The sequence below is a fragment of the Leguminivora glycinivorella genome, chromosome 26 (assembly GCF_023078275.1).
Source record: "Leguminivora glycinivorella isolate SPB_JAAS2020 chromosome 26, LegGlyc_1.1, whole genome shotgun sequence".
NCBI classification, from domain to species: domain Eukaryota; kingdom Metazoa; phylum Arthropoda; class Insecta; order Lepidoptera; family Tortricidae; genus Leguminivora; species Leguminivora glycinivorella.
The window spans coordinates 10,288,205-10,300,735 of record NC_062996.1 but is presented as its reverse complement, the minus strand read 5'-3'; the positions used below and the strand labels follow the sequence as shown (position 1 = coordinate 10,300,735).

The 12,531-nt window shown below is 36.9% G+C and overlaps 2 protein-coding genes across 2 annotated transcripts; both read left to right on the top strand.

Moving 5' to 3' along the window:
• The first annotated feature begins 674 nt into the window (after positions 1 to 674).
• On the top strand, positions 675 to 7,400 carry LOC125239756. The gene is made up of 7 exons (XM_048147426.1): positions 675 to 1,247; positions 2,038 to 2,184; positions 2,826 to 2,897; positions 3,972 to 4,058; positions 5,980 to 6,063; positions 6,376 to 6,857; positions 7,212 to 7,400. The coding sequence occupies exons 1-7, from the start codon at positions 947 to 949 to the stop codon at positions 7,398 to 7,400; spliced, it is 1,362 nt and encodes a 453-aa protein (XP_048003383.1). The 5' UTR covers positions 675 to 946.
• A 48-nt stretch (positions 7,401 to 7,448) lies between these two features.
• LOC125239758 lies at positions 7,449 to 11,486 on the top strand. The gene is made up of 4 exons (XM_048147428.1): positions 7,449 to 7,605; positions 8,364 to 8,596; positions 9,572 to 9,638; positions 10,021 to 11,486. The coding sequence occupies exons 1-4, from the start codon at positions 7,449 to 7,451 to the stop codon at positions 10,341 to 10,343; spliced, it is 780 nt and encodes a 259-aa protein (XP_048003385.1). The 3' UTR covers positions 10,344 to 11,486.
• Positions 11,487 to 12,531: the final 1,045 nt, after the last annotated feature.

Sequence of the window (12,531 nt, the reverse complement as noted above, 5' to 3'; positions counted from 1 at the left end):
CTACTCGTGTCTATCATTTGACGACACCTCATACCGTGAAGCTGCTCCTCCTCAACAGTAATAACATATTTTATTATTACAAGATAAATGAGATGAAGATGAAAAGATGAATGGTTAGATATTGTCAGATAAGATGACGTGACTCGGACGTGACATTCTAAACGTGCGTTTGCGACATGATCTCTTTAATCTATACTATTGAACAATATTGTAGTTATAATAATTATTTGTTTTTTTGTTTCACCTTCGTGCCTTGAAACCCTCGCAACCCTCAAGATTCCGCTTCTCGAACCACTCGCTACGCTCGTGGTTCAATAGTGGAATCAATCCTCTGACTATTTATTTTCTAAAGTATTATTGTTGTATGAATATTGTTTTTTTAAACCAAATCTTGACGTGTAAAATGGCTTTACAAATAAATGAGTATGAGTATGAGTATGAGTATCTTTCGCTTGCTCGGGTATCAATATTGGCACGTGCGGTTAAACAACAACTTTACCCCTTTGTAAAACCACAGAATATACAGGGTGTTTCCTGTAACAGGAGCAATAAATTAAAATGTAGATTCCTTAGATTATTAGTAGTCATAGTTAAAATATCTTAATGTTCCAAAGTCCTTAAATATGGAGAAAGAGCAATTCAAATTAAATTTCACAGTCAGTGGATGCCACGGGCGTTCATCTACGAAGAACGAAATGTGGCCATAGCGATGACCTTGAGGTGGTAGAGAATTTCGATATTGACGTTTACAAAGTCTTCTCCTATTGGTTCTCCCCACCGCTTGTCACTCAGCACTGTCAAAGGTGTCAAATATCTCGCCGTTATAATTTTCATCATTACAATTTTTGCGTCGAGTAGTGAAGTGTTTGCGTTGATTAATTTCCGTACCTTTATTTCTCCGTGATAATTGTGATATTCAGTGCTACTTGGCATTTTGATCTTCAAAATGCTTCGCAAGTGCTGTATACCCGGCTGTGATAGCAGTAGTAAACGAAAGGACGTTATGCTGCACAAAATGCCAGCAGCGAGTGAAAAAGTGATAATGTGGAAGAAAACTATGTCGGCAGTATTCAACTTGTTCGAAGGTTTGGCATCAGATGAAATCGGCAAACTGTACGTTTGCCACAAACACTTCGAAGCCAGATACATCTCTTCAAAGTTGCGCTTACGGCCAAACGCGTGTCCAACATTATTTACTGAAGAAGAAATCACCACGGGAACACCGGCTCGCCCTTCGGTTGAACGAGGTAGGTAGTAATTATATGTAACTTTACATCGCACGTGGTATTTACGCCGCATTTTTAAAATTGAATCAAATTCATGTTCAGTGTATTTATAAATGTTTCCAATAGGATAAGATTATGTTGATTGAGTGGTGTTTTGGCCTAGTGGAGAGTGTTCCAGGTTCAAATTCTAGAGAAATCTTACATGGGTCTCATAGCCATGGGTATTGGTTCCTGAGTAATGGGTGTTTCTTATGTATTTCAGTAGTACAATTTTTTAAATGTCAAGTTATTATTGTCTAAGTACCTACCACAAAGGCCTTAATTGGGCTTAGCTGATTGTGTAGCCTAGTATTTAATTCATCATAACTATACACATACTTTATTATAAATCAACATTTAGTTTATTATGTCCAAATAATTTGTAATATTCAGACAGACAAATATTTAGGTAATTTGCTTTGGTGTAAATAATTTTGAATAAATGTGTATATATTTCTATAGTCAAATTGTTGTGTAATTGACGACCGGTCTGGCATAGTCGGTAGTGACCCTGCCTGCTAAGCCGCGGTCCCGGGTTCGAATCCCGGTAAAGGCATTTACTTGTGTGATTAGCACAGATATTTGTTCCTGAGTCATGGATGTTTTCTATGTATATAAGTATGTATTTATCTATATAAGTATGTATATCGTCGCCTAGCACCCATAGTAGAAGCTTTGCTTAGTTTGGGGCTAGGTTGATTTGTGTAAGGTGTCCCCCAATATTTATTTATTTATTTATTATCAAAATATAAAATTGGGCCTTTTTTACCAGGATTCATTGAACTTGAAATGAGGAACTCTGACCACTCGTATGCAAGGAGATGTCATATTGACCACACTTATGCCATGAGCGCACCAACAAATAATTCAGATGATGCTGCTGGTTTACCGCCACACATCACAACTGGAGCTGATTCAGGTAATTTCATAATAATTTAATGTCCTGTCTCATGTCATGTGTTTAGGCTTCAAAAAGTGACTGCAAATCTGTTTTTGTATTTCCATCTTAGAAACAGTGGAAGGCTATATCTTTTCCCGATGACATACAAGGGGGCAAAGTTGTTGTTTAACCACATGCCAATATTGATACCCGAGCAAGCTAAATATTCGAATATTTAACTGTGAGTGTAGCAAGTGGTTGAGAATGTGGAATCTTGAGCGTTGCGAGGATTTCAAAGCACGAAGGTTTAACAAATTTTGCCACCGAGTGAAAAACAACATTTTCTCCCAAACCAACAAGGAGAAAATATTGACTGTAGAACAACAAACTAGATCAAATCTATACATTAATCATACATTTAGGTTTCATAATCATCATATAAATGTCTATTCAACCTTCAGTTTACCTGCTAGCTGTGGGCACCAAGTTAAAATCTGTATGAAATTATTTTGCATTCTTGCAACTTTCTCATCAGTTTTTGCCTTTACAAGTTGGTGTGCTGAACATACATGTTAGTGATCTACCAGACTTCATAGAAACTTAGAAAGTGTCCATATCCCATTTAATTACCTATTAACTTTAAATAATTTATTCATGTAGGTACTATTTTACGTTTTCAGGTGGAGTTACACTGGAACATATTACACCGAGCGTAGAACTGTCTATTGAGCCGTCATCCTGTCTTAATTCAGGTAAATATTACAAATAATTTGTTAGTGTATACAAACATAATTTATATTAAGTATGTTCATTTCTTGATCTATCAAAGTGAAAGTCAAAATATTCTTTATTCAAATAGGCTTACAATAAGTACTTTTAAATAGTCAACAATGTACAATATTCATCTTATTCTAAATATCAGAGCAATTTATTGGTGCAATAAACAATATTGTTTTAAAACTACATAGAATTAATACAATTATATAAATGTATATTGTATAAAAAACAGCACGGGTAGCATGGTCGCGCGATAGACGATAAAATATCAGGCCGTCCCTATCGCACTATTAGTAAGTGCGATAGGGACGGCCAGATGTTTTATCATTTATCACGCGACCATAATTGCCTGCCTGGGTTCGAGGATATATATCAGATATATATCCAGCTGGGTTCGACAATATATATCAATGAATATAAATATCCGATATAATATCATTTTTTGTATAATTATTGCAATACAAAAATGGTAAAAAAATGTAACATTGTTTAAAATATAGTTTTTATGTGTTTGTTACTTTTTTTCTACTATATGATATGTTTTTTAGTAGATTTTTCCTAATCTAAAGTAGTATTCATAAATAATGCAACAAAATAATAATATGCATTCCATACAAAATGGATATATATCAAAGGATATATATCCGATATATATCATAAATATCTGATATTTTGATATTTATTATAAATATCGGATATTTTCGAACCCTGAATTAAAAAATATCCAATAGAATAAGCTATTAGCCAAGTCCATTCAGAGCGATTCGCCTCAAATCTCTTCGCGTGGAAAACGTGCAGTGTAGAGTGTGTAGGGCGAGCCGCTCCGCTACTAGCCCATAGTCTGGATGTGAGAGATAAAGTAGGTAAAAAAAAATTCAGCGACAAAAAAATTCCGTGGCCGCATACCCTAATACAAATGAAAAATACATGAATATAAAGACCAGTGTTGCGAATTCATATCGTTTTACTAAAAAAATATTTATATTAATAATTTAAGTTATTATACATTTACTTAGATTATAAAGATATTTTATATTTATCATTTTCAGAGTGCGTCCAATCCAGCGCAGATCAAGCCTGCTCGTCGCTCGTCACGGCTGTGATGTCGTCGTTTGAGCCAACTTCACCACAAACAGGTAGCAATAACATACATTGGATAATCGAATTAAAGGGCTACTTTTTAACCGTCGGCCTCATATCTCTCAAGAAGGACGGTTATCAAGTCGTCTGTATGTTTTTTTTTTTTTATGTTTGTTCCTCGATATCTCCGTCGTTACTGGACCGATTTTGAATTTTTTTTTGATTGAATGTATATGCGTACAGATTAGTCCCATTTTTCTCAGAACCCAGTTCTGATGATGGGATCCTGGAGAAATCGAGGGAACTCCTCAAATCTGAAAGGCATACATATGGTGATTTTTGTGTTTTTAAAGGAACAGCATGCATTTAGGTACGGAACAGTGACATTTGGTGCAGTGGAACTGCTGATGATGGCCAGAACGGAACTCTTCAAATCTGAACGGCACGCTTATAGTGACTTTGGTATTTTTATAAGAACAGCATGCACTTTCGTCCAGAACAGTGACATTTGGTGCAGTGGAATTGCTGATGATGGTCAGAACCGAACTCCTCAAATCAGAACGGCACGCTTATAGTGACTTTGGTATTTTTATAAGAACAGCATGCACTTTCGTCCAGAACAGTGACATTTGGTGCAGTGGAACTGCTGATGATGGCCAGAACCAAACTCCTCAAATCTGAACGGCACGCTTATAATGTATTATTTTTTTTAGTTTGAATTAGTTTTTATGTTAACTCTTTTTGTTTTGATTATTATTATTGATATTATACAATTGAATGAATGCATGTGAAATAATTATATTGACGATCATAATGTAAATTCGTATAGGTTAACATAGCATAATTTATAATGTAATTTATCATTATGAAATAAATAAAACTAAACTATAGTGACTTTGCCATTTTTATAAGAACAGCATGCGCTTACGTCTAGAACAGTGACATTTGGTACAGTGGAACTGCTGATGATGGTCAGAACCGAACTCCTCAAATCTGAACGGCACACTCATAGTGACTTTGGTATTTTTGTAAGAAAAGCATGCATTTAAGTTCAGAACAGTGACATTTATTTAGTTATGTTTGTTAAGCATATTGAGTTTTCAAGTCAAAGTTTGTCAAGCTTCGATTTTTTACAATATAATCGGATTCATGAGGAATTGAGGAAACTCCTCAAATCTTAACGTTATACGTATATTCATTTGTGTTGCCATCTAGTAATTAAAGCATTAAAAGCAGTTTAAAAAAATACTTACACATTTCTACATAATCCAACATTCGCAAGTAGCTTTCACCAGAACCCGAAAGGCGACGGTTTTTTTTTTCTTAAAAATTATCTAATACTAAATCAATGAGGCATACACGGCTCGCTCGGTTTAAATAGTAACAATAAGAAATCCACTTATGCCGAGTGAGCGAGAGTGACAAGTTATTGCAGAAAAGGACTAATTTCATTTTGGAATCAATGCGAAATCGAGCCTCGTCGAATCGCATTTAAAATGTATGAGGACTCTATTCGACGCGGCTCGATTCTGCCATAGTGGACGCCAGGCTTAAGTGCAATAGTTACAGTCTGGCCAAAAAGAGTAGAAATTAAATAGTGGCAACTTCATACATCAATATCCCTTTCAAATCAATGTGTGATAAAACGGGACGACACTACGACGTTGCCACTTTTTAATTTCTACTCTTTTTGCTCAGACTGTATAAACTGTATTTTAGGTAGTCAGGTTACATACAATTTTTACAAATTGACAATCATTAAGAATAAAAAACCGACTAAGTGCGAGTCGGACTCGCCCACCGAGGCGAGGGTTCCGTATCCGTACAAACTGTCAATAGTCAAAATAATCTCATGTTTCTCATATACTTAACTCTAAAGACTACTATTTACAAAGTCTATAACATCTAATGACCCCACAGGACCGTGTCTATCGTAATTAAGTATGTGATTAAACCAAATATGTTTATAATTTTCAGTGGTGGACTCATCAAAGACTAATGCGGCTCAGGCTTGCATCACAACTCCGGGGCCATCTGTTGATTCAAATGCGGAAAAAACAGGTGACAAATTACAATAACATTCCTAAAGGTATACTATATTCAATAAAGGCTTTTCATTTCGAAGCCAATGCAATTCTCATTTGTTTAAAAAATATAAAGGAAATGAATATGAGCGTAAAATGCCCCGGCGGACTGCTATGATTTCTAGATGTACGTACGTAGGTTTTATAATACCTTAAAGCAAGTTGAAGCAAGAAATTAGTTTATTAATTAAGGTGGCTAGGTACTATATTTAACGGGTTATACCGTTCGTCTTTGAGGCTTTATCCCAATTAAAGTGAACTATTGCAATAATATCATATTTTTTTTCAGAGCCTGCACGAGCATCGGGTGTTAAAGAAAAAAATAGGCGAAAACAACGAACAGCGAAATGGTCTTGTCGCAAACGACTACGAGTTGTATCAAACACCGAGCAACTGTCGCCAGAGTGCGAAGTGTTGTACGCACATTATAAGAAAGCGACAAAACAAGCAGATTACTTCAGACGAGCTAAGATGGCGTCTAAGCTATCACAAGAGGATTCTTTTAAAAAATTAGTGGCAGGAATGAACTCGGTAGCAAGAAAATTTCTGTGGATGCAGGTTAAACTCTGTACTAAGAGTAAAAAAGGCAGAAGGTTTAGCCTAGAGGAAAAAGTAATTGGCCTCTCAATAATGAAACAAAGCCCGAAATGCTATCGATTCTTACAGAGAATATTTATTCTGCCGTCCAAAACGACATTAAATACGTTGTTGCAGAATGTGAACATCGAAGCTGGCATCAATACCCAAGTGTTTGATGTCATTAAACAAGAGGTATGTATGCAACTATGGGAACAAATCAAATTATTTTAACACATATTTTGTTTTGTGTTTTTTAAGTAGTTACACTACTATATATAAATTAAAAATCGAAATAAGATGTCATATATTAAAGAAAAAATGACGAGCATCACCAGTGGCGAAGGCCGGATGGAAGAGGTATGTATGTATGGGTATGAAAGGGATAATTAAGAGCAAGCTATTAATTCCCCTGGTGTACTCCTATCACTGAGATACACTGAGGATTGAAAGTATTGAAACTTAAGGTGCTATGAGTTGCAAGTGGGACGACTCTTTATGTTGAATTGTGCTTTATATTGGAAACCTCTAACATTTTTTTCTTTTCAGGTCAGCGAATGGAATGAGGCCAAAAAAATGTGTTCCATAATATTTGATGAGATGAAGTTGGACGCTGGCATCCATTACTCTAGGAAACGTGACAATATCACTGGATTCGTAGAATTGTCTGAAAAGACCAACCACTTGGCCGACCACGCTCTAGCATTTATGATTAAAGGCGCGGTTCATAAGTGGTAACAGCCGGTGGCGTATTACTTCTCCGAAGGTGCCGCGTCGGGTCCGCAGATGAAGGCCATCATCAAGGACATAGTGGCCGCCGTGTGCGAGACGGGGCTTCAGCCTATCGCTTTGATAAGCGACCAGGGGACTTCATTTCAAAGCGCCTTTAAAAGCCTTCAAGAGGAAACTAAAAGATCACAAATCTTAGCAGGCCAGAATACCGGTAAGTATTATCTTATACTATAGGTATAGACGGTCAAGCAAATCTTGTTACTTAAAAAAAATGGGAAATTCAAATTTTTTATTCGACGTTAAACCTTCGCCTCTACATTTTTCAAATTTGCGGCTAGTATTTAGTGACAAGATTTGCTATCTTGTATAGTATTTTTATAAAAAAGTGTCAGACAATAACTATGTATTTATAATGATAGATATGGATATAAATCATACGCGAGCCTTTATATTCTTTTAATTTCGCACGTAATATAAAATTAATTATTTTCAATAACCTGTGTGATGATGATGACGGGTTCAATGTGAAATTCGTTTTATAAATATTGTGAACTTGCTGTGTTGTGTTCATCATCAATATCTTCCTTGCATTATCCCGGCTTCTTGCCCCGGTTCATGGCTGCTTGACTGATCTCCCACAAAGTACTAAAAAGCTGGGATCCGCTTGTCAATTTATTCTTGGATATTGGCGGTTTACAAAAAGTTGTTTTCTAGTCCAACTCAGAACTGAGGCTAGGTACCCTAGGCCTTATTGAAATTTGACCAGTTTCCTCACGATGTTTATCTTCACCGGAAATCAACTGGTCCACATCAAATGTTATATCGGCCATACGGTAGCCATCTCCAAACCGGGGTTGGAACCGGCAGCCGCCGCGATTGAACGTCCCTTGCTCTTATTGCTAGGTAACTGACTCTTACTGTTCTATCAAAGTAAGATTTAAATTAATAGTTTTTTTTTTATATTTCCAGACGACACTATACACTTAAATGGCCATAGTCTTAGTGTAGTGTATGACCCGCCACATTTAATCAAAGGAGTGAGGAATAACTTCTTGACGAAGCATATTATAATGGACGGCAAAGTGTCGAAGTGGCAAGACTTGGTGGACGTGTACCGCACGGACTGCCGCCACGCGCAAGCTCGCCTGCTGCACAAGCTCAACGACGAGCACATACTCCCGGAGAAAATCAAGAAAATGAAGGTATACCTAATTATTTACATGATAAAGGACAAAGCAAACTTGTTGTTTATCTCTCTTTTTTGCTATAACTTATTTCAGATTAAAGAAATAAAGCGCTAAATCGGACTTAGTGATCGATAAAAAAGAACAAACCATTAGTATTTGTAGCTTTCACCCCATTTAATAAATCTACTCGATTACTTAAGTATATTTATCTACATTCAATAGTATTTTATATAATCGTGATATAATACAGAGCTTTTCAGACGCGTACCATGTTTAGGCCACGAAGCTTGCTGAGTACGCCTAATAGTACGGTACGAGAGTAAAAAAAGCTTAATTTTATTATTTACTAGCTTTTTCCCGCGGCTGCGCTCGCGTCGAATTCGAAAATTGCGGAATACTCCATACAAACTTCCACCCCCCCCCTGTATAGGGAAGTGGCGGGTAAGAAAGAGATAAAAAGTAGCCTATGTCACTCTTCATCCCTTCAACTATCTCCATTTAAAATATCACGTCAATTCGTCGCTTCGTTTCGCCGTGAAAGACGGACAAACAAACAGACATACACACTTTCCCATTTATAATATTAGTATGGATTTACAAAAGCCAATAAAATGCGACCGCCTAAGAACGTGCAAAAAGTAGATTGCACGTTCTTAGGCGGTCGCTCTGTTTTATTTATTTTTCCCTCACTAGCTCGGAAACACGGCGGTCGCATTTTATTTATTTATTTAATTAAAGGTTTACCAACAGTTATATTACAATGAATCTTATGTAGTTTATACTAAAATTAAGTACATGCTAATGTATAACTTATTACAGGTAAACACAACATTTTAATGTATATCTCCTTATATTTAATCTATGGTTTCAGAGTAAAATTAATTAAATTATATCGCGGCATATGTATATTATTGATCTTGACACCCCCGTTTATTCCCGTTAGACATGACGATATAATATTTATTTATATTTGCTATTGTCTTGTTACAGGTGAAAAACTGTGTGCGTGTTTTCAGTCAAACCATGGCAGCAGCTTTATCTTACACAGCTTCATTTTGTGAGTATCTATCTATTTGGAATGTCTATCAATGACCATAATACTTAATTATATTTCTACTAAGCAGATTTCTTGGGACTTAGGACTAGCGCAGTTTCATCACAATGTGTAACACAATCAGAAGGAATCCTGCCTAGAATCCTCCTTCGGTCGTGTTTTAATTTTTCGCCACTCGTTTCGAACTTCCTTTTTTACGCACTTGTATCGTAATGTACTATTAATCTGTTTTTGTACAATAAAGAGTCACTACTACTACTAATATAATTCCATATAAGAAAAATAAAGTTTATCTTCGATATAAGCTGTGCTTAGTTTGTGTGGGTGGATCTGTGTAATATTGTTAGTGTGCAGTTACATAACGACGTTTGTAATATTTTTCCAGCGCACTACGCGGACGGCACGCCTGTGAGCGCTACGCTGTCCAATACGGCAGAACTGGTGGCCTTCCTCGATGACCTGTTCGACAGCGTCAACGGCGCCAGCACCCACCACAAGCACACAAAGGGAAAGCAACTGCGGACTGCCGTAACTGAAAACTCAAAACATCACGATTTCTGGGTGAAGGCGATAGAAATAATAGAAAAAATTGAATTCCGTGATATCAACGGAAAATTGACAACAGTTCCGACGTTGAAAAATTGGTTGACAACTTTAAAAAGCTATCAAAGGCTGTGGCAGGTTATGAAAGAAAAAATATCAAGATAATGCGCCCGCGGTATTTTAACTCCGACGCAATAGAAAATTTTTTCGGAAGAGTGCGAGCGTACAACGCCAGAAATAACGACCCGACCTGCCACGCTTTTGAGTGCACTTTTAAGTCACTATTAGTAACTAATTTAATAAAATTTCACCAAAATACATTTAATTGTGAGGAAGACTGTGCTGAGGAAGTTATTAAAATTCAGTCGTTGTTTGCTCACACTGAAGAAGACAATGCAATGATCGAGGATAGTACCATATTGGTTGATTCTGCGCCTTCATCATTATCAACCTTCACCGATCGTGAAGACGGCGCAGAACAACTAATCGTGCAAGCCACACGGGAGCGTCTGGATGTACACTCACGGGCATATACCGCGGGATGGGTCACAAGAAAAGTATTAAAAATATTGAAATGTAACGATTGTGAGAAAGACTTAACAACTGAAGAAACGGATATCCATAAATGGATATCCAAAAGAGAATACAATGTCATCAAAAAGAATAAATTGACCTATCCCTCGGAACATGCTGTGAGGTTTTTGGGAACATTGTAGACGAATCGAATGAATATTTGGAACACAATGCCCATAAAGCAAACATCAAAAAACAAATTACTCAAGTTGTACTTTCCAAATATTCATTCGATTTTGTCAAATGCGAAATGCACCGTGTTTTGGCAGGGCAGACGTTTTTATCTGTATCTCTGACATTGTCGATCTTCAACTGGTGCAATACTATAAATAAAATTTTAAAAGGCACTGATGTGTCACGACTGACCATGAAAAACTTGCCTCAAATGCAAGCACAGGCTTTCAGGAAATATAAAAAAAGGTTTAGAAATAAATGATTGTGTTTATATGTGGTGTTTTCATTTCAAAAGTTGTTTAAGTTTATCTGGAAGTATTCTGGGTGAACTTAAATAGCTTTCCCCTTTGAAAGTAGCCTGATATTGAAATTTGAGCAGAATTGAACTTTGAATTTCCCGCTTTCTGGTGAGCAAACAATTCAAATTTCACGATTATTCCCGCCATTTTCATTAAAAAAAAAAACAAACGTCAGTATCGACATAGCACGACCACAGATACTTAACGACTAAAGTTCAAGTATGGAAGATGTTTGTCTGATACGTAGTATCTTCTTAGTAGTTTGTGGTGGATGCTAACTATCGCGAAATTATCGCTTTACGGTCATTTAGTGTCGTGGTACCGGGGCTAACTTCAGAAATAATCTTAAACCAATCGCAAATAGTAGTCTTATCTAGGCGGACTAGGAACAATTTTCAATTGTAAGTCACACAAAATGACACTCGAATTTTGGTTATTTTTTAAAATCCGTCTTGAAAATCGTGAAATCTTTAGGTCTGAACTTTTTATTCAACTCATTCGGATAATTTAAAATAAAAAGTAGTACTGACTTGTCAATGTCGCTGAAAAATGGCACGATATACTTCTCAAGAATTATGTGACATGATTTTGCTCTACGGAGAAACGAGAGGCAATGCTGCTCGAGCTCTCAATTTGTACCGGGAGCGGAATCCTAACCGGAGACATCCTGCGAACGGCCGCGTCAGTGTGAACGCTGTGCAACGTGTGCGGGACGACCTGCCCATATCCGGCAGAGTGCAGCCGCCACAAGGGCCTGGTGCAGCATTTAACGTCAGACTGGCACTGGAACGACGGATTCTTCAGCACTTCCGTGAACGTCCAACTACCAGCACAAGGAGAGCGGGTCTGTTATTTGGTGTCAATAATAGTATTGTTCACAAAGTTTTAAAAAAGAATAAGAAGCATCCATACAAATTTTTAAAAGTGCAGGCTTTGTTGCAGCGAGATTACTTAGCGCGGCAAGTTTATTGTGAGTGGTTCATGGAACAGTGCCATGGGGACAGACGCGATATAACATTCGCACAAAATGTTATCTGGACCGATGAATCAACGTTTACTAACAATGGACTATGGAATCTAAAAAATACCCATTATTTGAGTACGAACAACCCCCGTTTAATGAGACAGACAGCTCACCAATATCGGTTCTCTGTGAACGTTTGGGCAGCTGTACACGGAATTACGATAATTGGTCCGGTATTCATCGATGGTAATTTAAATACAGTCCGTTTTTTAGACTTGATAAATGGCACTTTGTTACAGTATTACAACAATCTGCCGGAGGAAATAAGAAACGCAACATGGTT

Excerpts from the sequence above, each read along its gene's own strand:
- LOC125239756 (XM_048147426.1), top strand. The coding sequence starts at position 947 with ATGCTTCGCAAGTGCTGTATACCCGGCTGTGATAGCAGTAGTAAACGA. Across the intron at positions 2,898-3,971 it reads GTCATCCTGTCTTAATTCAG|AGTGCGTCCAATCCAGCGCA; the intron begins GTAAATATTACA and ends TATCATTTTCAG. Across the intron at positions 6,064-6,375 it reads TTCAAATGCGGAAAAAACAG|AGCCTGCACGAGCATCGGGT; the intron begins GTGACAAATTAC and ends ATTTTTTTTCAG.
- LOC125239758 (XM_048147428.1), top strand. The coding sequence starts at position 7,449 with ATGAAGGCCATCATCAAGGACATAGTGGCCGCCGTGTGCGAGACGGGG. Across the intron at positions 7,606-8,363 it reads CTTAGCAGGCCAGAATACCG|ACGACACTATACACTTAAAT; the intron begins GTAAGTATTATC and ends TTATATTTCCAG. Across the intron at positions 9,639-10,020 it reads ATCTTACACAGCTTCATTTT|CGCACTACGCGGACGGCACG; the intron begins GTGAGTATCTAT and ends ATATTTTTCCAG.